Source organism: Bubalus bubalis, chromosome 6 (genome assembly GCF_019923935.1).
Source record: "Bubalus bubalis isolate 160015118507 breed Murrah chromosome 6, NDDB_SH_1, whole genome shotgun sequence".
In the NCBI taxonomy this organism is placed as follows: Eukaryota; Metazoa; Chordata; class Mammalia; order Artiodactyla; family Bovidae; genus Bubalus; species Bubalus bubalis.
The window spans coordinates 112,287,518-112,310,338 of NC_059162.1; the positions used below are offsets into that span (position 1 = coordinate 112,287,518).

Genomic DNA, 22,821 nt, shown 5'->3' on the forward strand with positions numbered 1-22,821 from the left:
GAACTGAACTGATACAGAGTGAAGTAAGTCAGAAAGAAAAACACCAATACAGTATATTAATGCATATATATGGAATTTAGAAAGATGGTAACAATGACCCTATATGCAAGACAGCAAAAGAGACACAGATATAAATAACAGACTTTTGGATTTTGTGGGAGAAGGTGAGGGTGGGATGGTTTAAGAGAATAGCATTAAAACATGCATATTATCATATACAAAATAGATCACCAGTCCAGGTTCGATGCATGAGGGGAAAAAAGAAAAAAGAGGGGGAAGTCCCACATATCTCAGCCTGACTCCATGACCACATGTTTGTGAAAATGCAGATTCCCAGGCGCCTCCCCAGAGCCATGCATAACCTGTCCTTCAAGAAGTTCCCCAGGTGGTTCTGAGGCATGGCAGAGTCTGAGACCCCGGTGTCAGGGCTGGGGCGTCCCCCAGCTCCAGAGCCTCCCCATGTACCTTTCTTTCTCACGTGTCACCTGAGTGCTAAGCGCTGGGCACCTGCCTGATACCTGACTTCCCTGCAGTGCTGCTTCCTGGAGGGTGGGGAGAGGTGGAGAGAAAGCTGTCTGAGGCCAGCCCTGCCCTCTGCTTTGGGCCTTGAGTCCTGCCGCCGCCAGCCACGGCCATCCTGGGTGGATTCGTGTCCTCCCTCTGCCAGGCCTTGCTTCCTGCCTGATCCGACTGTCCAGGCACAAAGCTGTGCCCGCTTCTGCGGCTAGAAGAGTAATGCAAACCCCGGAGGCACTAGGGGGGACAAGAACGACCGAAAAGGCTCGCAGTTAAGAAGCGGCCCTTAGAGCATCTCTTTTCATCCTTGACTAATGACGATGCAGCTGGATTTCAGAGCCCAGGCCGAGTCCTGCTGCAGCGTGGTCTCTAGTCTGTGCGGGAAATGCAAGGAGGGCCGCCATGGGGCCATGGGGCCTCAGTGTCAGCCTGGGTGCTGACGGCTACGCCCCCTCGCTGTGGGATAGAGGGTCACACATCAAGTGCGAGTTACCCGCAGGCCCGGGGGGCCTGGTGCCCCCACGCTAACCAGCTGCCCAGACCCAAGCCTTGGCAAGCTCACACACCTCACAAGCCGATTGTTAGGTTTTTCTCAAGATGGCTCGAGTAATAGGGTAGCTTACCAAAAAAGTACCATAACAGATACAGATTTGAAAAGACACGTGCCAGAGAAGAGGCTCAGCCTCATTCACCACAAGAGAAATGCACAGGAAAATCACAACGCGGTATCGTTTATGTCCAGCTCACTGGTCAAGATAAATTCATCGGATGTTGTACCTTCCTGGTGAGAGGGAGCCAGCACCTTCACACACACCTGAAGTGTGAAGACAGCCTGGTGATAAGGTCTCAAAATTTCAAAAGTATATAACCTTTCACCCAACAGTTTCACTTAGCAACTCCTATAGTACGCCATTGTATAGATCTGTCTTTTATTATTATGCTGCTGCTAAGTCGCTTCAGTTGTGTCCGACTCTGTGCGACCCCATGGACGGCAGCCCACCAGGCTCCTCTGTCCCTGGGATTCTCCAGGCAAGAACACTGGAGTGGGGTGCCATTGCCTTCTCCCTTTATTATTACAAATAATGCTGTAATGAACATCTGGGATACACAGCATTTCTAATCGCAGATGTCCATCAACAGGGGACTGGTTGAATCAATTATGGAATATCATAAGCAGTAGAGCTCCATAAAGCTTAAAAAAAAAAAAGAAAGAAAAGAAAAAAAAATAGGGACCTCTCTTTGGGCTGGTCTGGAAATACTGTCAAAACATTTTGGCGCATTGGATAAGAATCTGCCTACCAATGCAGGGGACATGGGTTTGATCCCTGGTCTGGGAAGATTCAGCACGTCACAGGGTAACTAAGCCCGCGTGCCACACGCACTGAGCTGGTGTGCCCAGCGCTTGCGCTCTGCAACAGAGAAGCCACCACGGCGAGAAGCTCAAGCTCCACAACTAGAGAGGAGACCCCGCTTGCTGCAACTGGAGAAAGCCCGTGAAGAGCAATGAAGACCCCAGCACAACCAAATATAAATAAAATTAATAAATTAAACAAACCCATTTTGCTAAGTTAAAAAAATAAGCAAGACATACACAATGTACATAGAGCATATCATTTGTGTAACACACACAGACACTGGCCCCAAGGGCCAGGGGTTAGAAGGGGAGGCTTTCTTCACCATAATTCTGTTTGCTCTGTTTGAAATGTATATCAAGTGCGTAAGTTATTTATCCAACAGATTTATTTTAAAAATGCTAAATGGTAACATCACTTTGTTAACATAGGTATGTGCGTGCTCAGTCACTTCAGTCCTGTCCAACTCTTTGTGACCCCATTGTAGCCCACCAGGCTCCTCTGTCCACGGATTCTCCAGGCAAGAATACTGGAGTGGGTTGCCATGCCCTCCTCGAGGGGAGCTTCCCAACCCAGAAATTGAATCAGTGTTTCTTATGTTTCCTGCAGTCCCAGGCAGGTTCTTTACCACTAGCAGCACCTGGAAAGCCCCAAATAAGTATAAATGCTTGCAATATCTGATGTTTTGGGTGATGGCTACTGTCCATCTTAAAGCATGGGACAATTTGGGACTAATTTGCCGAACTGTTTGGGGTTTATCCTACGGAGACAAATATATGATTCAATGAAGGTTGGTAAATAAAACAACCACGACTTAATTTTCTGATAGAAGTATATCATTAAAAAGCACGAGCACTTTCCTAGTCAAATGGACAGTCTTCTTTGGGAGGCGGGGTGGAAATGAAAGTATATTTAAGTTCTAAATTGTAAAGTGAAAGTGAAAGTGAAGTTGCTCAGTCGTGTCCGACTCTTTGCAACCCCATGGACTGTAGCCTACCAGGCTCCTTAGTCCATGGAATTTTCCAGGCAAGAATACTGGAGTGGGCAGCCATTTCCTTCTCCAGGGGATCTTCCCAACCCAGGGATTGAACCTGGGTCTCCCGCATTGTAGGTAGATGCTTGCTGTCTGAGCCACCAGGGAAGTTGTAAAAACAGGTTGAAAAGCAACAAAAACACAACTCTGATTTCAGAGGCTGATCAGACCCAGACTGTGAGTCCTACCCAAACTGGCTAGCTCCCTGGGAAGTCCCCTCCCACCTTGTTCCCAGGGGAATGGAACTGGGAAGCTAGTTGAGACACGTATGGGCGGTGCCACAACAGTGCCAGCCTGGGCGTGAGTGCAGCCTTGTTTCCATGGAGATGCTCGAAATATCATGCCCTGCTCAATTTTTTGAGCTCTGCACAGCCAGTCCCCCAAGATCACTGGGACTTCGTCTTTATCTGGTCTGGGGACACAACCCACACCAGGGACAGGGGCAACTTCTCCAGGGGGTGGTGCAGGAGCAGGACCCCAGCTTCTCCTTCATTTCTCAGGACACTGGTGCCAGGTGTGGCAAAAGTCAATGCAGTGACCGTCCCCGCCTCTCCCATTTGAACACCCGACCCTCCGTCAGCGGCCTTCTTCTTAAGTTTGTGATTTGAATATTTGTCTAGTTATTTTCTCAAACCATCACGTTCTCAATCAGTAATTGAGAAACCATCCCAAACAGGAGGGTGGGAACCAAGAGCTTCAGAGTTAAGTTAAAAAACAAAAAGTAAACCCAGGAAATCCTACACGACAGCTAAGAGAACATGTTCCAATGTCAGCTGCCTGACTTTTATACTTTAAAGAGGAGGAGGGGAAACACACAATTTTGTTCTTAAATCCCGATTCTTTCAGGGACCAATTGAGACTCAGACCGACCAAAAGGCCACCATTCTGGGGTATTTTCCTCGTGTGAACGGGAGTTTGCCAGGACCTGCTGCTTTTGTAGCTAAAGAAAGAGATGCTCCAACAACAGATTGAGCTGCCAGAACGAGTTGCCTGACTTGCCTTGATAAATGAAAAAATGACCTGATGCAGAAGTCTCTTATTTGGAACATAAAATCTGAAGATCTCAGTGTTGTGTCCATTGCCAGATGTTAAATAGAAACTCACATTAAGCTCTTTAACACAAATAAGAGAAGTCAGTCCATAAAGACTCAGAGCAAAACGCACCGAAGCTCGCATGCCTGTGTTCTTCACTACTGCCTGGGACCACGGTTACTCTTACGTCATCCTAACTTACTTAAATATTTTTGGTCCGAGCCATTGAAAATGACAAAAATATCTTTATTTTCTATGCCCACTCTAGTATACATGTAATGTTCGATCCTGCCTTTAAAAAATAGTACGTCATGAATATTCACCTATTCTCTGAAAGCATGCTTTTTAATGTTCGTGTCTTTGCATAGCTGTACAGTCTTTAAAATAAAAATTGCCCTATTGGTGGGTATTTAGGATTCTTCCTCCATCCCTCCCTAGTTTTTGCTTGAAGGGACAGCCTAATAAATATTTGTGTACCTTTCTGATTATTTTTCAAGATAAATTTCTAGTAACAGAAACACTAGGCAGTGTACAAACACGTTCTTGTAAGGAGACTGGTACAAATATTGCTCTCTCTCCCCATCAGCCGTGCTCAAGAGCAGTCATTTAAAAATCCGCCCAACATGAGGTTTTAAATGTATTTATGTTCAAAAGTCTCTGCTAGTTTGCAATGCCCGGTGCCTCAGTGTTGCTTAATTGTACTTCTATCATTACCAGTGAGGTTTTTTTTTCCTCCTGTTTTCATTTAATCACCAGCCACTTTTCTTAAGAGAATTGTTTAGCCTATTTTTCTTTAGGGTGCTCACTGTTTTCTTATCAACGGGGCTTTCTAACTGAGGGAAAACCTGAGTTTTGTTTAATGTACACAAAAAGAACTAATTTTCAGTTCTTTATATTTTCTAGACACATCTCGACATTTGGGACCTCAGTACCCCGACCAGGGATCAAACCAGTGCCATCTGCACTGAGAGGCAGAGTCTTAACCACTGGACCACCAGGGAAGTCCCCCAAACAAGTAATTTTTGCATGCTTATTTTATAATCCACCACCTCCCTGAACTGCCTTGTTAGATCCAGTAATTTTGACTCCCTCAGGATCTTACGTAGGCAGCCAAGCCTGACAGATAACGGTGGGTCTGACTTTCCTTCTCTATGGGTTTATGTCTTGTTTCCCTCCTCATTGCGCTGCACTGGCCACAGCTTCCAGAACAACCGCAGGGTTATCAAGCATCATCGTCTTGCCTTTATTGCCACCAGCAATTCTTCATTACGTAGGATTCTTTTGTAGATCTGAGATGCTCTTTACAAATTTCAGCAAGTATGCTTCTGAGTTTTGTTTAGGTGGAAATTGATGTACTACTTCCCTTTCCAACCTTTTTGAAGCTTGGGGTATTTTTCTCCTGTGGCCTATTAATATGATAAATTTTGGTTTCAAACATTATACCGTGTTTGCAGTAATTTCTGTGCCCAATGTTATTCTTCTAAAGTATCTCCAGATTTGATTTTCTTATGCTGTATGTAAATGTCTGCCTTAATTCAAAGCCAGACAGATCACTGTTTTATTATATTTGGGGGGGGGTGGAATACTTAACCTAAATGAGGACATCTCTTTTTACAATGTGTCAGTTTTTAAATGAACATACAATAAAACTGACTTTTTGGTATACACAGATCTATGAATTTCCACCCTTGTATGGATTCTTGTCACCAACACTACAAGCAGGACACATCACTTCCAACACTCCTATGCTTCCCACTTGAGTCACAGCCTCCCCCACCCCTCACCCCCGGCAACCACTCATCCGTTCTCTATCCCTACAGCCTTGTCATGTTCAGAATGTCATATAAGTGGAATCACATACTATGGAAACTTTCTGACTTCTTTCACTCAGCAAAATGCCTCTGAGATTCATCTGAGTTGTGTCAACAGTTCATTTCTTTTTATTACTGAGTAGTGGTAAAGAACCCGCCTGCCAGATGTAAGCAACGTGGGTTCGATCCCTGGGTTGGGAAGATCCCCTGGAGAAGGAAATGGCAAGCCACTCCAGTATTCTTGCCTGGAGAATCCCATGGACAGAGGAGCTTGGTGGGCTACAGTCCACGGAGTCACAAAGAGTCGGACATGACTTAACGACTAAACAACAATTTGTGTGAATGTTCCTGTGTCTATTTATCCATCTGTTAGAGGACATTGAGTTGTTACCAGCTTTTGACAATTATGAACAGACTTAGTACATCTGTGTACAGATTTCTGTATGAATGTAGATTTTTGTTTCTCTGGGGTAGTGGCTCTCAGCTACAAACTATTTTTGCTCCCTGGATGATACTCAGCGAGGTGGAGAGACATTTTGGGTTGTCATATGTCGGGGCAGGGGTGCTACAGGCATCCGGCAGCAGAGGCCAGGGATGGTGCTAAACCTGCAAAGAACAGGCAGGAGAGCATGCCCAAACGAAGGAGGAAGCAGCCCCAAATTCAATAGCGTTGCTATGGAGACACTGCTCTAGGTAAATAGCCAGGATTGGGATCGCCGGCTTGGAGGGAAGTGCATGTTTCACTTTATAAGAAGCTGTCAACGACTCTCCAGAGCAGCTGTGCCATTTTGAAATCAGCAGTGTATGAGTTCCAGTTGCTCCACACCAGCACTGGGTGTTGTGTTTTAAGTGTTTCTAGTCAGTGTTTACTATTTTTTAAAAATATTTATTTCTTTATTTGCCTGTGTTGAGTCTTAGTGGTGGCGGGCGTGCTTCTCTAGTTGTGACTCTAAGGCTTAGCAGCCCTGCAGTACGTGGGATCTTAGTTCCCGGACCAGGGACTGAACCTGCATCGCCTGCATTGCAAGGTGGCCTCTTAACCACTGGACCACCAGGGAAGTCCTAGTGTTCATTATTAGTTCTAAGAGGTTTGTTTTTTTGTAGATTCTTTGAGATTTTCTGCATCCACATCATACCATCTGTGAAGAAGGGTAGTTCGTTCATTTCTAACTTCCTCTTTAACTCAGGGATTACACAGAAACATGCTGCTTGATTTCCAAGTGCTAGGAGGTTTTCCTGTTCTCTTTATGTTGTTGATTTCTGTTTAATTCTATTATGGTGAGGTCACACTCTGTGTGATTTAAATTCGTTTAATTTGTTAAAATGCGGTGTGGTCTATCTTGGTGAATATTCCAAGTACACTTGAAAAACAAAGTGTATTCTGCTACTGTTGAGTACCTGCTGCTGCTGCTAAGTCGCTTCAGTCGTGTCCGACTCTGTGTGTTCCCACAGACGGCAGCTCACCAGGCTCCCCCGTCCCTGGGATTCTCCAGGCAAGAACACTGGAGTGGGTTGCCATTTCCTTCTCCAATGCATGAAAGTGAAAAGTGAAAGTGAAGTCGTTCAGTCGTGTCTGACCCTCAGCGACCCTATGGACTGCAGCCTACCAGGCTCCTCCATCCATGGGATTTTCCAGGCAAGAGTACTGGAGTTGGGTGCCATTGCCTTCTCCGACTGTTGAGTAGAGTGCCTTATAAATGTTAATTCATTCCAGTTGGTTTGAGGGCATTCAATTCTTCTTATATCCTTACTGATTTTATGTTCCTAGTTCTCCTAATCACTGAGAGGAGTGCTGACGTCTTTATAATTGTGGATTTTATTTTTAATGTGAAAATGGCTGGCACTAGCGGCGAAGAACCCGCCTGCCAATGCAGGAGACAGAAGCAACATGGTTTTGATCCCTGGGTTGGGAAGATCCCCAGAGAAGGAAATGGCAAGCCAACATTTCTGATTTGAGGTTTTTACATTGTTTAAACTTATTTTCTTGTTTTGCTGGATTGTAGTGAGAGAGTAGGACCTATACAATTTTAATAAATATTTACTGAGCTTTTTCTTAAGGCTTAATATACAGCCACTTTTTTGATGGTGTTTACAGACATTGGGTGGAGAAGGCAATGGCACCCCACTCCAGTACTCTTGCCTGGCAAATCCCATGGACGGAGGAGCCTGGTAGGCTGCAGTCCATGGGGTCGCTAGGAGTCGGACACAACTGAGAGACTTCACTTTCACGCATTGGAGAAGGAAATGGCAACCCACTCCAGTGTTCTTGCCTGGAGAATCCCAAGGACAGTGGAGCCTGGTGGACTGCCGTCTATGGGGTCGCACAGAGTCGGACACAACTGAAGTGACTTAGCAGCAGCAGCAGCAGCACAGACATTGGGAAATAAAATATCGCCTGTTTTTTGGGCACTGTGTCCAATAGAAGTATAATGTGGGTCTCATATACAATTTAAGGTCTTCTAGTTAATCATATTTTGGAGAAGGCAATGGCACCCCACTCCAGTACTCTTGCCTGGAAAATCCCATGGACGGAGGAGCCTGGTAGGCTACAGTCCATGGGGTCGTTGAGAGTCGGACACGACTGAGCGGCTTCACTTTCACTTTCCACTTTCATGCATTGGAGAAGGAAATGGCAACCCACTCCAGTGTTCTTGCCTGAAGAATCCCAGGGACGGGGGAGCCTGGTGGGCTGCCGTCTCTGGGGTCACACAGGGTCAGACACGACTGAAGCGACTTAGCAGCAGCAGCAGCAGTAATCATATTTAAAAAAAGGTCAAAAGAAATTTTAATATATTTTATTTAATCTAATATATCCAGGATATTAAGTCAACATGTAATACAAAAACAATTGATAAGATAGTTTGCTTTCTTTTTCTGTGTGTCTCAAGTCTGCAAGACTTGGTATTTGTTTTATACACTCAGCCCGTTTCAATGAGGACTGGTCACATGTCAGGTATTGATGAGCCGCATGTCACCGGGGGCTAATGAAGTGGGCAGTGCCGCTTTAGAGAGGACAGAGTTCAGTGAAAATATCTAAAGTCAGCCTCACTCCTGTCCTCAGGCCCCTTGTGTCCCTGCTATGCCCCACTCTTACAGAAACAGTGCGGTGGGCATGACAGCTTCCGTGCATGTCTCTGCCTGACTCTGCTCTACTTGGGCTTTCTCACAGTTACCTCTCCCTGTAAACTGTACCTCTTGGGAATGGCCTTCCTAATCATACAACACAACATCCAGAAGATTAGGTTTAAATGAACTAAAAGGACTGATGGACTTTCTATAAAAATGAGAAAAGATTTTTAAGTAGAGAAAGATGCAACTGAAGAAGGCTTGAACATCGTCAGCCTGCTGCCAGCTCCTTATCTGTACTAACTCGTTTGATCTTCACAACCCTGTGTATGAGCTCAGGTTTACATACGAGGAAGCAGAGGCACAGAGAAGTTATGTAATGTGTCCAACTTTGGGGTAGGGAAGATCCCCTGGAGAAGGGATAGGCTATCCACTCCAGTATTCATGGGCTTCTCTGGTGGCTCAGATGGTAAAGAATCCGCCTGCAATGTAGGAGACCTGGGTTTGATCTCTGGATTGGGAAGATCCGCTGGAGGAGGGCATGGCAACCCACTCCAGTAGTCTTGCCTGGAAAATCCCCATGGACAGGGGAGCCTGGCGGGCTACAGTCCATGGGGTTGCAAACAGTTGGACACGACTGAGCAACTAAGCACAGCACAGCACCCCGCTAAGAAGTAGCAGAACCGGGATTCAAACCCAGGCAGCTGGGCTCCAGCGCTTATATGCATAAACTCTGTGCTACATCACCCACCCCCATGTTTTTACTGTGGGAGAAAATGTTTCAAACATATAAACAAATTATACCCAGAATATGTAAAAACCTGCTCTCCATCAAGAAGACAAACAAAGATAACCCTATAGGAAAAAGGGCAAAGAATAAGAACAGGCAATTCACAAAGAAAGGGAAACAGCCAGTGAGCATAAGAAAAGAGGCTTGGGGACTCCCCTGGTGGTCCAGTGGTTAAGAATCTGCCTTGCCGTGTAGGGATGAGGGCTTCGCCCCTGGCTGGATCCCTGGTCAGGGAACTAAGATCCCACATGTCGTGAAGCAACTGAGCCTGTGTGCCACACTAACCAGGGGGTCCGTGCACTCAATGAAAGATCCCGTGCGCCACAGGGAAGACCTGACACAGCCAATTCAACACGTATTAAAAAAGAAGAGAAGCTCAATTTATGTCATCAAGGACAGGCGGGTTAAAAACAACACCCGATTTTTCATCCTACAGATTAGAGCAAAAATCAAGAAGTTTGCTAACAAGGCATGAATAGATGCTTTCTTTGCTGTAGTTGTGTGAAATGTGAACTGCCTTTTGAATGGCGATTTGGTGTGTCAACTACAAACTGCCACTTGCCAAGAGCATTTGCCAGGGACTGAATAACAAGGGCTTCCCAGGTGGCCCTAGTGGTAAAGAACTTGCCTGCCAATGCAGGAAATGTAAGAGACATGAGTTCGATCCCTAGTGGGGAAGATCCCCTGGAGGAGGGCATGGCAACCCACTCCAGTACTCTTGCCTAGAGAATCCCATGGACAGAGGAGCCTGGCGGACTACAGTCCGTGGAGTTGCAGAATCGGACACAACTGAAGTGACTTAGCACGCATGCACGCACGCACATCAAGGGCATTTGCCATCTGCCTCTGTGGAGACTGAGCCCTGCGCTGCTGCAGCTGTTGACCTTCAACATCCCCGGAGGGAGTTCGGAGTGGAGAGTGAGGCACTCTGTGCTCCAGGGAATGTGGTGGAACGGGTCTTTAGATAGTTAGATATATTCAGGAACTCATTTCATGACCCAATCCTTGCATCTCCTCCTATCTAGAAAAGCACATCCCTTCATGATGATATCAGCTCCTCCTGACTAGCAGAAAGCCTTTGTAAAACGAATGCTTGATTGTACTGAACTCCTCTTTCACCAGAATCTTATACATTGACCTTGCCCCACTGCCTCTTTGGAGCAGGCTCTCAGGGCTATCTGAGGGGCTGTCTCTCAGGCTGCAGTCCTCATTTTGCCCCAAATAAAACAACTTGCAACTCTCATGTTGTGCATCTCTTTAGTCGACTGGGAGTATCCAGAAATCCCGTGGACAGAGGAACCTGGCAGGCTACAGTCCATGGGGTCTCAAAGAGTCAGACACAACAACTAAACCACCACACCACCACCACCATCATCTAAAACGCACTTCACTTTCAACCCACAATTCCATTTCCGGGTATCTATCATACAGCTGGGGCTTCCCAGGTGGTACCAGTGGTGGAGAATCCACATGTCAATGCAGGAGATTTAATAGACGTGAGTTCAATCCTTGGGTCAGGAAGATCCCCTGGAGGAGGAAATGGCAACCCACTCCAGTATTCTTGCCTAGAAAAATTCCATGGACAGACGAGCCTGGCGGGTTATAGTCCAAGGGTCACAAAGAGTCAGACACGGTTGAGTGTCTGAGCACGGAGTGACTGATGGATCGGACACCTATGGTCTCCTGATTAGACAGCTGTGGTCTCCTGGGAGCATGAATATGCAGGCCCACAGAGGTTCTCCTAACCAAGCCCTGAGTGACCCATGCTCCTGTGAGGATGCATTGCGGGCTGGTCACAGGCTGTCCCCCACCGCCCCCTCCCCTGCCACCTGAAGCTTCTCTCCCAACCTGTGAGCCCCTGTGCTTGTCCTTAAACTTATTCAAGCCAATCGTACTTGTTCTGCAATTATGTCCTTAAGTGAAAAAAAACTAAAGAATTTTCAGTGCAAAGGGAGATGTTTTTATGAAAGTAACCCGGAAGCTCTCAGAGGTCAGTGAAAGTCAAGTTGCTAAAAACCAAAATCAGAATCAAACTGCTCTCGAATAAAACGAGTGTAAAATATGGGGACAGCATCATAAGGATCGATAAGGACTTTGCACGTAAGAGTCTTCACAAGTGTCTACTTGTGAAGTCCAAAATCAAACAGCGTGTAATGACTGTAATTTATCAGGAGAAAGTGAAAACAGTTGGTCCTCCCGGCCTGCACACATGTACACGGTTTGCATTTTGCAATGAAAATGAAACAATGAAATAAACAATGAAAATGTATTAATGAGTATCTTATTTAATTTTAAAACTTGTAAATAAAGCAAAATCTTTAACTGTACAAAATGACGTCACTGTTCCCTTTGGTAACTTTTCCTGCTCTGAATTCTAACTTGTGTGATAATATCATGGGTTTAGTTTCCTCATCAGTTGGATAATTTCTGGCTTTCAATGGAGGACTTAAGCAATTTACATACATGGTTACAGCAATTATGTTTGCTGTGAACTCTGCCGCCTTGTTTTATGCCGTTTGTGTTTTTATGGTGACCTTTTACTCTTTGCTTTCCTTTTCTTACAAGATCCCTGCTTTCTCTGCTTTTGGCTGGTTGTTGTAAGAGATTTATACCATGTTTTAAGTTCTACTGGGGTTTATCTCTAAGCTTTCCAAAGTAATTTAAATTTATTTATCTAATTATCAAGGTAAAAAAAAGAAAAAAGAATTCTCTCAAAAACTAGACACTTTTCCTTATTTTGAGGACTAGGAAAAAGGCCCATGATATTGTGTGAAAAAAAGCCAAATGCAAAACTGCACTGTATAATTCCTTTTATATGAAAGTCAAACTTAGGGATGGTGCAAGGGAAACAAAAGCAAAACCAAACCCACGGGACTACGTCAGACTAAAACCTTTTGCCCAGTGAAGCAGCCTAGCAACAAATGAAAAGGCCACCGACTGATGGGAGAAGATATTTACACACGATACATCTGATCAGGGATTAACATCCAAAGTATTCAAGGAGCTCGTACAACTGACCATTAAAACACAACTTGATTAAACACTGAGCAGAGGATCTGAATAGATGTTTTTCCAGAGAAGACACACAGATGACCAAAGACATGAAAAGATGCTCCACATCACTGATCATTAGGGAAATGCAAATCAAAACCACAGGGAGTTGTCACTTCACACTTGTTAAAATAGCTATTATCAAAAAGACAACAAGTAACAAGTGTTGGTGAGGAGGTGGAGAAAAGGGAACATTCATGCACTGTTAGTGGGACTGTAAATCGATTCAGCCACGGTAGAAAACAGTATGGAGATTACTCAAGAATTAATAATAGAACTACCATATGATCCAGCAATTCTACTCCTGGGTATTGATCTGAAGAGAACAAAAACACTAATTCTAAAGATATCTGCACCTCTATGCTCACTGTAGTATTTACAGCAGCCAAGATACAGAAGCAACTTAAGTGTTCATCAACAGATGAACCGATAAAGAAGATATGTTATACACACACACACTATGGAATAATTGCCATAAAAAAAGAATAAAATCTTGCCATTTGAGACAACATGGATAGAACTAGAGAGTATTATGCTAAGTGAAATAAGTCAGACAAAGACAAATACTGTAAGTGTATGAGATTCACTTATACGTGGAATCTAAAAAACAAATGAACAAACACAACAAAATAGAAACGTACAGAAAATAGAGTGGGTAAGGGTTGGGGAAGGAAAGAAATAGGTAAGGGGGATTAAAAGGTACAAATTTCCAGTTGAAAAATAAGCGAGTCATGGGTGTGAAATGCACAGGGTGGGGAATACAGTGAATAGTGAAAGGAGTGAAGCTGCTCAGTCACATTTGACTCTTGGTGACCCGCAGGACTGTACAGGCTCCTCCATCCGTGGGATTCGCCATGCAAGAATACTGGAGTGGGTTGCCATTTCCTTCTCCAGGGGATCTTCCCTACCCAGAGATGGAACCCAGGTCTCCCGTATTGCAGGCAAACTCTTTATCGTCTGAGTCCCCAGGGAATCGGACCATAGTGAATCCCTATGTAACAACACTCTTGTATGGTGGCATGCTGTAACTAGACTAAGCCAAAACATTTTAGGTGACCATTTTGAAATGCATAGAAGAAGCAAATCACTACGTTGTGTAACAGGGACTAATGCAGTGTTGTAGATTAATTATATATCAAAAACAAAAAGCTTATAGAAAAAGAGATCAGACTATGCTTAACAAGCCTGGGGTGGGGTGGGATGAAGTACAGGGATGGGGAAAGGGAATTGACTGAGGCAATCAAAAGGCACACACTTCCAGTAATAAGATGTAATGTATAATATGATAAATATAATTAACACTACTGTTAATTACATGTTACATATGAAAGTTAAGAGAGTAAATCCTGAGTTCTCAGCGTAAGGAAACATTTTTTTCTTTATTTCTTTAGAGTTGTATCTAATGAGATGACAGAGGATCACTAAACTTACTGTCTACTCTCTGACGATGAGAAGGGGCTTGTGCAAGTTTCCTGGCGGGAGGGACTGGCTGTGGGGAAACACTGGGCCTTGCTCTGGTGCAGGGCTATGCTCAGCAAATCTTTAATCAAATGTTCTGCTGATGGTGGGGTTCGTGCTCCCTCCCTGTTATTTGTTTGGCCTGAGGCAGCCCAGTCTTGGAGTCTACAGACTCTACGGTAGAAAAGGCTGAGCCAAAGCAGAAACAACTCCCAGTTGTGGATATGTCTGATGGTGAAAGTCAAGTCTGACGTTGTAGAGAACAATCCTGCATAGGAACCTGGAATGTTAGATCCATAAATCAAGGTAAGTTGGATGTGGTTAAGCAGGGGATGGCAAGAGTGAACATCGACATCTTAGGAATGCAGTGAGCTAAAACGGATGGGGGTGGGCAAATTAATTCAGATGGCCATCAGATCTACTACTGTGGACAAGAACCCTCAGAAGAAACGGAGTAGCCCTCGTAGTCAACAAAGGAGTCCAAAATGCAGCACTTGGGTGCAATCTCAAAAATGACAGAATGATCTCGTTTCCAAGGCAAACCATTCAATATCACAGTAATCTGAGTGTAAACCTCAAGGACTGATGCCAAAGAACCTGAAGTTGAACGGTTCTATGAAGACCTACAAGACCTTCTAGAATGAACACCAAAGAAAGATGTCCTTTTCATCATAGGGGACTGGAATGCAAAATCATGAAGTCAAGAGATACCTGGAGTAACAGGCAAGTTTGGCCTTGGAGTACAAAATGAAGCAGGGCAAAGGCTAATAGAGTTTTCCCAAGAGAACGCACTGGTCATAGCAAACACCCTCTTCCAAAAACACAAAAGAAGACTCTACACATGGACATCACCAGATGGTCAACACCAAAATCAGACTGATTATTTTCTTTCCAGCCAGAGATTGAGAAGCTCTATACAGTCAGAAAAAAACAAGACCGGGAGCTGACTGTGGCCCAGATCATGAACTCCTTATTGCCAAATTCAGACTGAAATTGAAGAAAGTATGGAAAACCACTAGACCATTCAAGTATGACCTAAATCAAATCCCTTATGATTATACAGTGGAAATGACAAATCGATTCAAGGGATTAGATCTGATAGACAGAGTGCCTGAAGCACTATGGACAGAGGTTTGTAACACTGTACAGGAGGCAGTGACTAAAACAATCCCAAAGGAAAAAAATTCAAGAAGGCAAAGTGGTTGTCTGAGGAGGCCATACAAATAGCTTAGGAAAGAAGAGAAGTGAAAGGCAAAGGAGAAAGGGAAAGATATACCCAACTGAAAGCAGAGTTCCAGAGAATAGCAAGGAAAAATAAGACAGCCTTCTTAATTGAACAATATAAAGAAATAAAGGAAAACAATAGAATGGGAAGGACTAGCGATTTCTTCAAGAAAATTGAAGACACCAAGGGAACATGTCATGCAAAGATGGGCACAATACAGGGCAGAAATGGTATGGATCAACAGAAGCAGAAAAGATTAAGAAGAGGTGACAAGAATACACAGAAGAACTGTGTAGAAAAGGTCTTAATGGTTTGGCTAACCATGATGGTGTGGTCGCTCACCTGGAGCCAGACATCCTGGAGTGTGAAGTTAAGTGGGCCTTAGGAAGCATTACTAAAAACAAAGCTAGTGGAGGTGATGGAATTCTAGCTGAGGTATTTCAAATCCTAAAAGATGATGCTATTAAAGTGCTGCATTCAATATGTCAGCAAATTTGGAAAACTTACCAAAATTTGGCCACAGGACTGGAAGAGGTCAGTTTTCATTCCAGAAAGGCAATGCCAAAGAATGTTCAAACTGCTGTACAATTGCACTCATCTTACATGATAGCAAAGTAATGCTCAAAATCCTTCAAGCTAGGCTCCAACAGTACAAGAACTAAGAACTTCCAGATGTACTAGCTGAATTTAGAAAAGACAGAGGAATCAGAGATCAAATTGCCAACATTTGCTGGATCATACAAGAATCAAGAGAATTCCAGAAAAACTTCTGCTTCACTGACTACCTAAAGCCTTTGACTCTGTGGATCGCAACAAAATGAGGAAAATTCTTAAGAAGATGGGACTAACATACCATCTTACCTGTCTCCTGAGAAACCTGTATGCAGGTCAAGAAGCAACAGTCAGAATCTGACATGGAACAACAGACTAGTTCACAATCGGGAAAGGAGTATGTCCAGGCTATATATCGTCACCCCGCTTATTTAGCTTATATGCAGAGCACATCATGTGAAATGCGGAGCTGAATGAATCACAAGCTAGAATCAAGATTGCCAGGAGAAATAACAATCTCAGATATACAGAAGACACCACCATTATGGCATAAAGCAAAGAGGAACTAAAGGGCTTCTTGATGAAGGTGAAAGAGGAGAGTGAAAAAGTTGGCTTAAAACTCAACATTCAAACAACGAAGATCATGGCATCCATTCCTATCACTTCATGGCAAAGAGATGGGGAAAAAGTGGAAACGGTGGCAGATTTTATTTTCTTGGGCTCCAAAATCACTGTGGACAGTGACTGCAGTCATGGAATTGAAACATGCTTGCTGCTTGCAAGAAAAGCTATGACAAACCTAGACAGCATGTTAAAGACCAGAGCTATCACTTTGCTATCCAAAGTCCATACAAAGTCAAAGCTGTGGTTTTCCAGTAGTCGTGTATAGATGTGAGAGTTGGAACATAAAGAAGGCTGAAAAGAAAGAAAGCGAAGTCGCTCAGTTGTGTCTGACTCTTTGCGACTCCATGACTGTAGCCTACCAGGCTCCTCAGTCCAAGGAATTTTCCAGGCAAGAGTACTGGAGTGGGTTGCCATTTCCTTCTCCAGGGGATCTTCCTGACCCAGGGATCGAACCCGGGTCTCCCACATTGCAGGCAGACGCTTTACTGTCTAAGCCACCAGAGGGGTCAAAGAAGGCTGAATGCTGAAGAAATGATGCTTTCGAATTGGGCTGGATAAGACTCTTGAGAGTCCCTTGGACAGCAGGCAAATCAAACCAGTCAATCCTAAAGGGAATTTCCCAACCCTGAATATACACTGGAAAGACTGATGCTGAAGCTGAAGCTCCAATACTCTGGCCACCTGATGAGAAGAGCTGACTAATTGGAATAGACCCTGATGCTGGGAAAGGTTGAAGGCAAAAGGAGAAGGGAGTGGCAGAGGATGAGATGGTTAGATAGAGTCACAGACTCAATGGACATGAATATGAGCAAACTACGGGAGATGGTGAAGGACAAGGAAGCCTGGCGTGCTGTAGTCCATGGGGTCACGAAGAGTTAGAAACAGCTTAGCGGTGAACAACAACTAGTGTGGTCGTTATTTCATGATGCGTGGAAGTCAAATCATACACCTTACACTTATACAGTGAAGTGTGTCGACTACATCTCAAATAAAACTGGAGGGAAAAAAAGGTGAGTGATGGGGGCTCTGTCTGCAGGTGGTGGAGCCCCTGGGTCTCTCAGGTAGGAGGGATGGCCACCTGCAGGGGGGCTTCTCCCTGGGTTCTAGAACCTTCCACATGGTTGCTTTGGGTGGCAAAGCCTGCTGGGATTTCCTCAGTCCAGCTCCACCTGCCTCGTGGAGATCTCCTGACCATGCATCTTCGCTTCTGGTGGGGCACGTGGTTCTTTATGTCATCTCACCAGTATCCTGTGAGAAGCTGGGAGGAGCCCCATAGGATGACTAGACATTACTGACATCAGTTTCATTAAAAAAATAAAACTCCTGTGGCCTTGCTTACAAATGCTCATGAGTCACAAGTGGGTGTCAGACACTAAAACCACCTCTCCTGAGTCTGCTGGGCAGGACGCAGTGGACCCTGGGTGGCGCTTCAAAAGTCGAGTGTCATCAAGGCTTCTCAAGGAGCAAAGGCATCATACCACCCGAGCCTGCGCCTGATGAACCTGGTCGGGGGCTGGTCTCAGCCTTGGTCATTACGTGTGTGCACAGTTTGCAGTTTTGCCTTTTAAATAAATGAGAAGAACGAACGTTTCTACAGAATCTTGCACAGGCGAGCCAAGAGCTAAAGACAGTCAGGACTGCGACTAGGAACAAGCTCAAGGGCGGGCTTGAAGGAGCATGTGAGTGGGGAGACTGGGGAAACGGGCGTGAGAGGATAAAGATGACTGAGCTGGAGTGAACAGGGACTTCCCTGGCAGTCCAGTGGTTAAGACTTTGCCTTCTAATGCAAAGGGTGCGGGTTCCTCCCCTGGTGGAGCAGCCAAGAACCCACAGGCCTCATGGCCAAAAACCCAAAACATTAAACGGAAGCAGCATTGTAGGAAATTCATTAAAGACTTTAAAAACAGCCCACATTAAAAAAATCTTAAAAGAACTGATCCAACTCTCTGTATATAAAGCTATGTATATATATATGACTATACATATATATATCCAACACCTACATTTCTTAGCTTCTCACTTCTATTACTATTCGTGTTTTATGGATTATTTCTCCCTGTTAGCCACAAACTATTAAGTGACTCTGTGATCCTGCCTCAGCCTAACTCACAGGCAGAGTCTGCCTGAACCATCGGATGAAGGCGCAAGAAGAGACACAAGTCCTAGCTATTTCATTTCAGGAGGGGTGGATATGCTGAGGGCTTTCAGAGCCCCACTCACCCAAGGTTCAAGCGAAAATTCGAAATAAAGACGTGCAAGTGAAAAGTAAAGCACAGATGAAGAGAGCCAGTTCACGGGCACAATGAATTCAGCACCACCAACTGTATCGGTGCTCACACGTGCCACGGAGATTCTCCACAATAACAAGCAAGGGTTTAGAGGATGCAATCTTCCTATCTACAGAAACAACAACGTGGAGAACACTCAACACCGGGGTTGAGCTATCCTAGGAGCTAACTAGGTAGTTTTTGTTGCCTGTGCTTCCCCAGTGGCGCCAGCGGTAAAGAACCTGCCTGCCAATGCAGGAGACTTAAGAGACGTGGGTTCGATCCCTGGGAGAGGAAGATCCCCTGCAGGAGGAAATGGCAACCCACTCCAGCATTCTTGCCTGGAGAACCCCATGGACAGAGGAGCCCGGCGGGCTACCATCCATCGGGTCGCACAGAGTTGGACACGACTGAAGTGACGTGGCACGCACCCACGCATGTGAAATAATGTGAATTTTCCTGCATGTCGGAGATAGAGGTACCCTGCCAGTAACTCCTCTGGCAAACCAGCCTCACCCCAGAGAGGAAGCCTCACCCACGCTGGTTAAAACACCCGTTCGTTCTGACCGGAAGCTCTCACCCCGGGCAGCCTGTTACCTCTTGCAGCCTGATCTCCTCCGGCTGGAGGATGTCCAGCACCCCGCTGCTCTGAATCTCCGGGAGATCCTGCCAGAGGTTGAATCTCGAGTGGGGGTTGCTAAGCAGGCAGATCTGGGGCAAGGCCTTCCTCTCGGGTGGGCTTGCTGGCTCCTCCTCCTCCTCCCCTTCATCTTCCTCTGGAGCCTCCTCGCTGGATGGGCACCCGTCAGCACCGCCTTGTATTTCTGCATCCTGTTGCCTCCTGGTCTCAATCTCTTGGAGAGTTGATTTATCTCGGTATTCCTGATACAGGAGCCCTGAAATCAAATCAAACCGTTTTGAAGACACGATAGAGATTTCAGATATGGAGCTTTCCGAATTGCTAAGTCACAGCTTTTGACTCCTGAAAGTGAAAAAGTCAAAGTGTCAGTCGCTCAGTCCTGTCCGACTCTTTGTGACCCCATGGACTGTAGCCCGCCAGGCTCCTCTGTCCATGGGATTCTCCAGGCAAGAATACTGGAGTGGGTTGCCAGTCCCTTCTCCAGGGGATCTTCCTGACCCAAGGATCGAACCCAGGTCTCCTGCATGGCAGGCAGATATTTTACCATCTGAGCCACCAGGGATCAAGGGCAAATAAATGCTTTGCCTATGAAAACACAAAGAAAGCCAGACCCCCACAGGTATCAGGGAAGGGCCACTGAACGAACTGCCTCTGTCTTCATTTCTTGGGAAGGATCTGCACGCATAAGTTTATTTTTTCTTTCTAACAAGGAATAAAGAAATCACTGAATAGAATCAAAATCCAGTCGCACAAATAAATGCTTTTCACATCCATAACCAGCAAACAACAAGGATCTAGAACTTGTCATGTTAATAACCAACGTGTACAGAGTCAATGGAAATGGCCTGATTATGTTTCAGCATACCAGCAGGATGCTTCTCAAAGCCTTAAATGCTTCAATATTAAAACTCAAGTCTATTCATCGGTGAAATGGGAGTCGTTGTAAATTCTCATTTTGAAGGGAAAAAAAAACAATATTTCACCAACCTTATGATTCAAAGGGGAAACATTCCTTTTTTTTTTCTTTCGTACTTTTAGATTTACTTCCCTGATCTGAAATAAGTGCCTTCTGAGTCTCCAAGGAGATTTAGGGGTAAGAGGAGTCAGTAAAAATGCAGCACCTCCACAGGAAAAAATTCCTTTTCGGATGTCCTGGCCACAGAGCAAGGGATGGTCTCCCCACAGAGGACCAGCAGAACGTCTCAGGGGCAAGAAGGCTCCCGGCCCAGGGAGAGGGGAGGCGGGGCTGCCCTGCTGGCCATGAGGCTGGGAAGAGAAGAGGGTTACCCCAAGGGTTTTATCTATCCTGCGGGCAAAAGGCAAGCCCCAGGGAGAGGAAGTCCCTCAGGCAAGCAGCTCTGGTCTACATCGTAGGAGGCCCTCGGCCGGGAAGAAAGAAGCCATGCCCATTCTCCAGGGGATCGGTGGTGCAGGCCCGCACACCATGGTGGGGGAAGGATGGGGCCGTGTGCCTGATTCAGGGATAGTTACAAGGTGTAAGACGGGGCCTGGTGATTGGCTGGTGCTGGGCAACGAGTGATATTCGGGTGACTAGTTGGCAGGGGAGGTCTGGTGGCCCTATTCAGGAGATGCGGAACATGGGAGGAGGGTCTGACTGGGGATAGGGTGGTGGAGAGATGCAGGTCCACCTGATGGCTAAGCAGGTGGAGAGAACCAGTAGGCAGCTGGACTGGTCTGGAGCCTGGGAGAGGAGTTGGGGCCCTTGATATTTCTATCTATAAAAACAAAGATGGGGACCTCCCTGGTGGTCCAGTGGCTATGACTCCGCGCTCTCAATTAGGGGGCTCGGGTTCAATTCCTGGTCAGGGAACTAGATCCCACGTGCTGCAATGAATATCCAAGATCCTGTGTGCCACAGCTAAGACATGGCACAAACTGCCCCCCACAAAAAAAGATGATTTTCCTGGGAAAGTTCTAACAGGGATAAGTTAGAATAATACTTAGAATATTAGAATATTAATTATTCTAATTAAGTAGAATATTCTAATAATTATTCTTAATACTTTGTTAAGCTGGATAAGTGTACTACTTGTAAAGCACTTTCTCATGCAATGCAATATAAATATTACCTATTATTCCTTCTTTAATTGCTAAGTACATCTAACCTGAAGAAAAAAGGAAAGGAAAAACAGACCCTCTTCTAAATCCTGAAAAATGGCTGGATAAATTATATTCATAGTTTATAAATAACAGGAACCCAATAAATTATGTGTGGGTTAAATTACTTGGCTTCTTATGTTCCATAATGCTAAATTATAAATCCTTTATGATTAGTATAGCTTTACTTTTAAAAAATTATGTGATTTTACATTAGAATCTAGCAGATTACAACATGGAGTTAATTTGACAAAGGAATGAAAAAGAAAATCTAAATCTATGCTAAATGCAACCCAGATTGAACTGTAATGGCAGAGGTTTAAAGCCACTACACAAACGGTTCAGTGATGAGCATAAGATATAACTATTGTTGGCAACACTGTATCAATTAATCTTCTGTGATTTCAATACTATTTTTATGAAGGTTTAAAAGAAAAGACTCTGATGCTGGGAGAGATTGGGGGCAGAAGGAGAAGGGGATGACAGGATGAGATGGCTGGATGGCATCACTGACTCGATGGACGTGAGTTTGAGTGAACTCTGGGAGTTGGTGATGGACAGGGAGGCCTGGCGTGCTGCGATTCGTGGGGTCACAAAGAGCAACTGAGCGACTGAACTGAACTGAAAGAAACCAGGGGAACTTCCCTGGTGGTCCAGTGGTTAAGAATTTGCCTGCCAATACAGAGGACACGGGTTTGATCCCTGGACAAGCTGCTTTTATTTATTTATTGGGTTTTATATGTGGCTGCTTGAGGATGTGAGGCATGGAGCTATGGCAGCCATCTCGTGACATGAAGCCCAAACGCTAAGAATGGAGGAGAGAAAGCAGCTAGGTGATTGTTTGACTTGAACCAACTCCAGAACTTTCTTCCTCATTCTTGGACCCTTTAAAACAGAATACTTTCATTCTTTCATGTCATTTTCTTTTAAGCTGGATATTCTAGTACACTCAGCCAAAGACTCCCAATACAAGTAATTTTTAGCATTTTCTTAAAACTTTATACTTCTTTCTGAAGCCTTCAGCATTTGAATTTAAATACCAGTTTTCCTGGAGTTACTGTGATTACAAAGGATTATCTGACACACTGTGTAACCATTTTTTTTGGTAATGTGTTTATTTTTATTGGCCTTAAAATTCATATTAGAATAGAAACAAAGTAGATGTAACTGAAGAACTAGATTAGCTGATCAAAGTTTTGTATTTGAGATATACTTCTGATGCATCATGTTTTTCAATTTTGTACATTCATTAAGCAAAGTTAGCTTTACCTGTAAAAGCCTGCACC

General features: G+C 44.8%; 1 protein-coding gene across 5 annotated transcripts in view; it reads right to left on the bottom strand.

The window, feature by feature from the left end:
* The window catches only part of NGEF (neuronal guanine nucleotide exchange factor), a 128,035-nt gene that overhangs the window by 22,289 nt on the left and 82,925 nt on the right, over positions 1-22,821 (bottom strand). For all 5 annotated transcript variants that reach the window (XM_044945290.2, XM_044945291.2, XM_025289154.3 and 2 more), the window contains one exon: positions 19,375-19,673. In XM_044945290.2, coding sequence (XP_044801225.1) covers positions 19,375-19,673 — 299 coding nt within the window. The remainder of the gene's footprint in view (positions 1-19,374; positions 19,674-22,821) is intronic.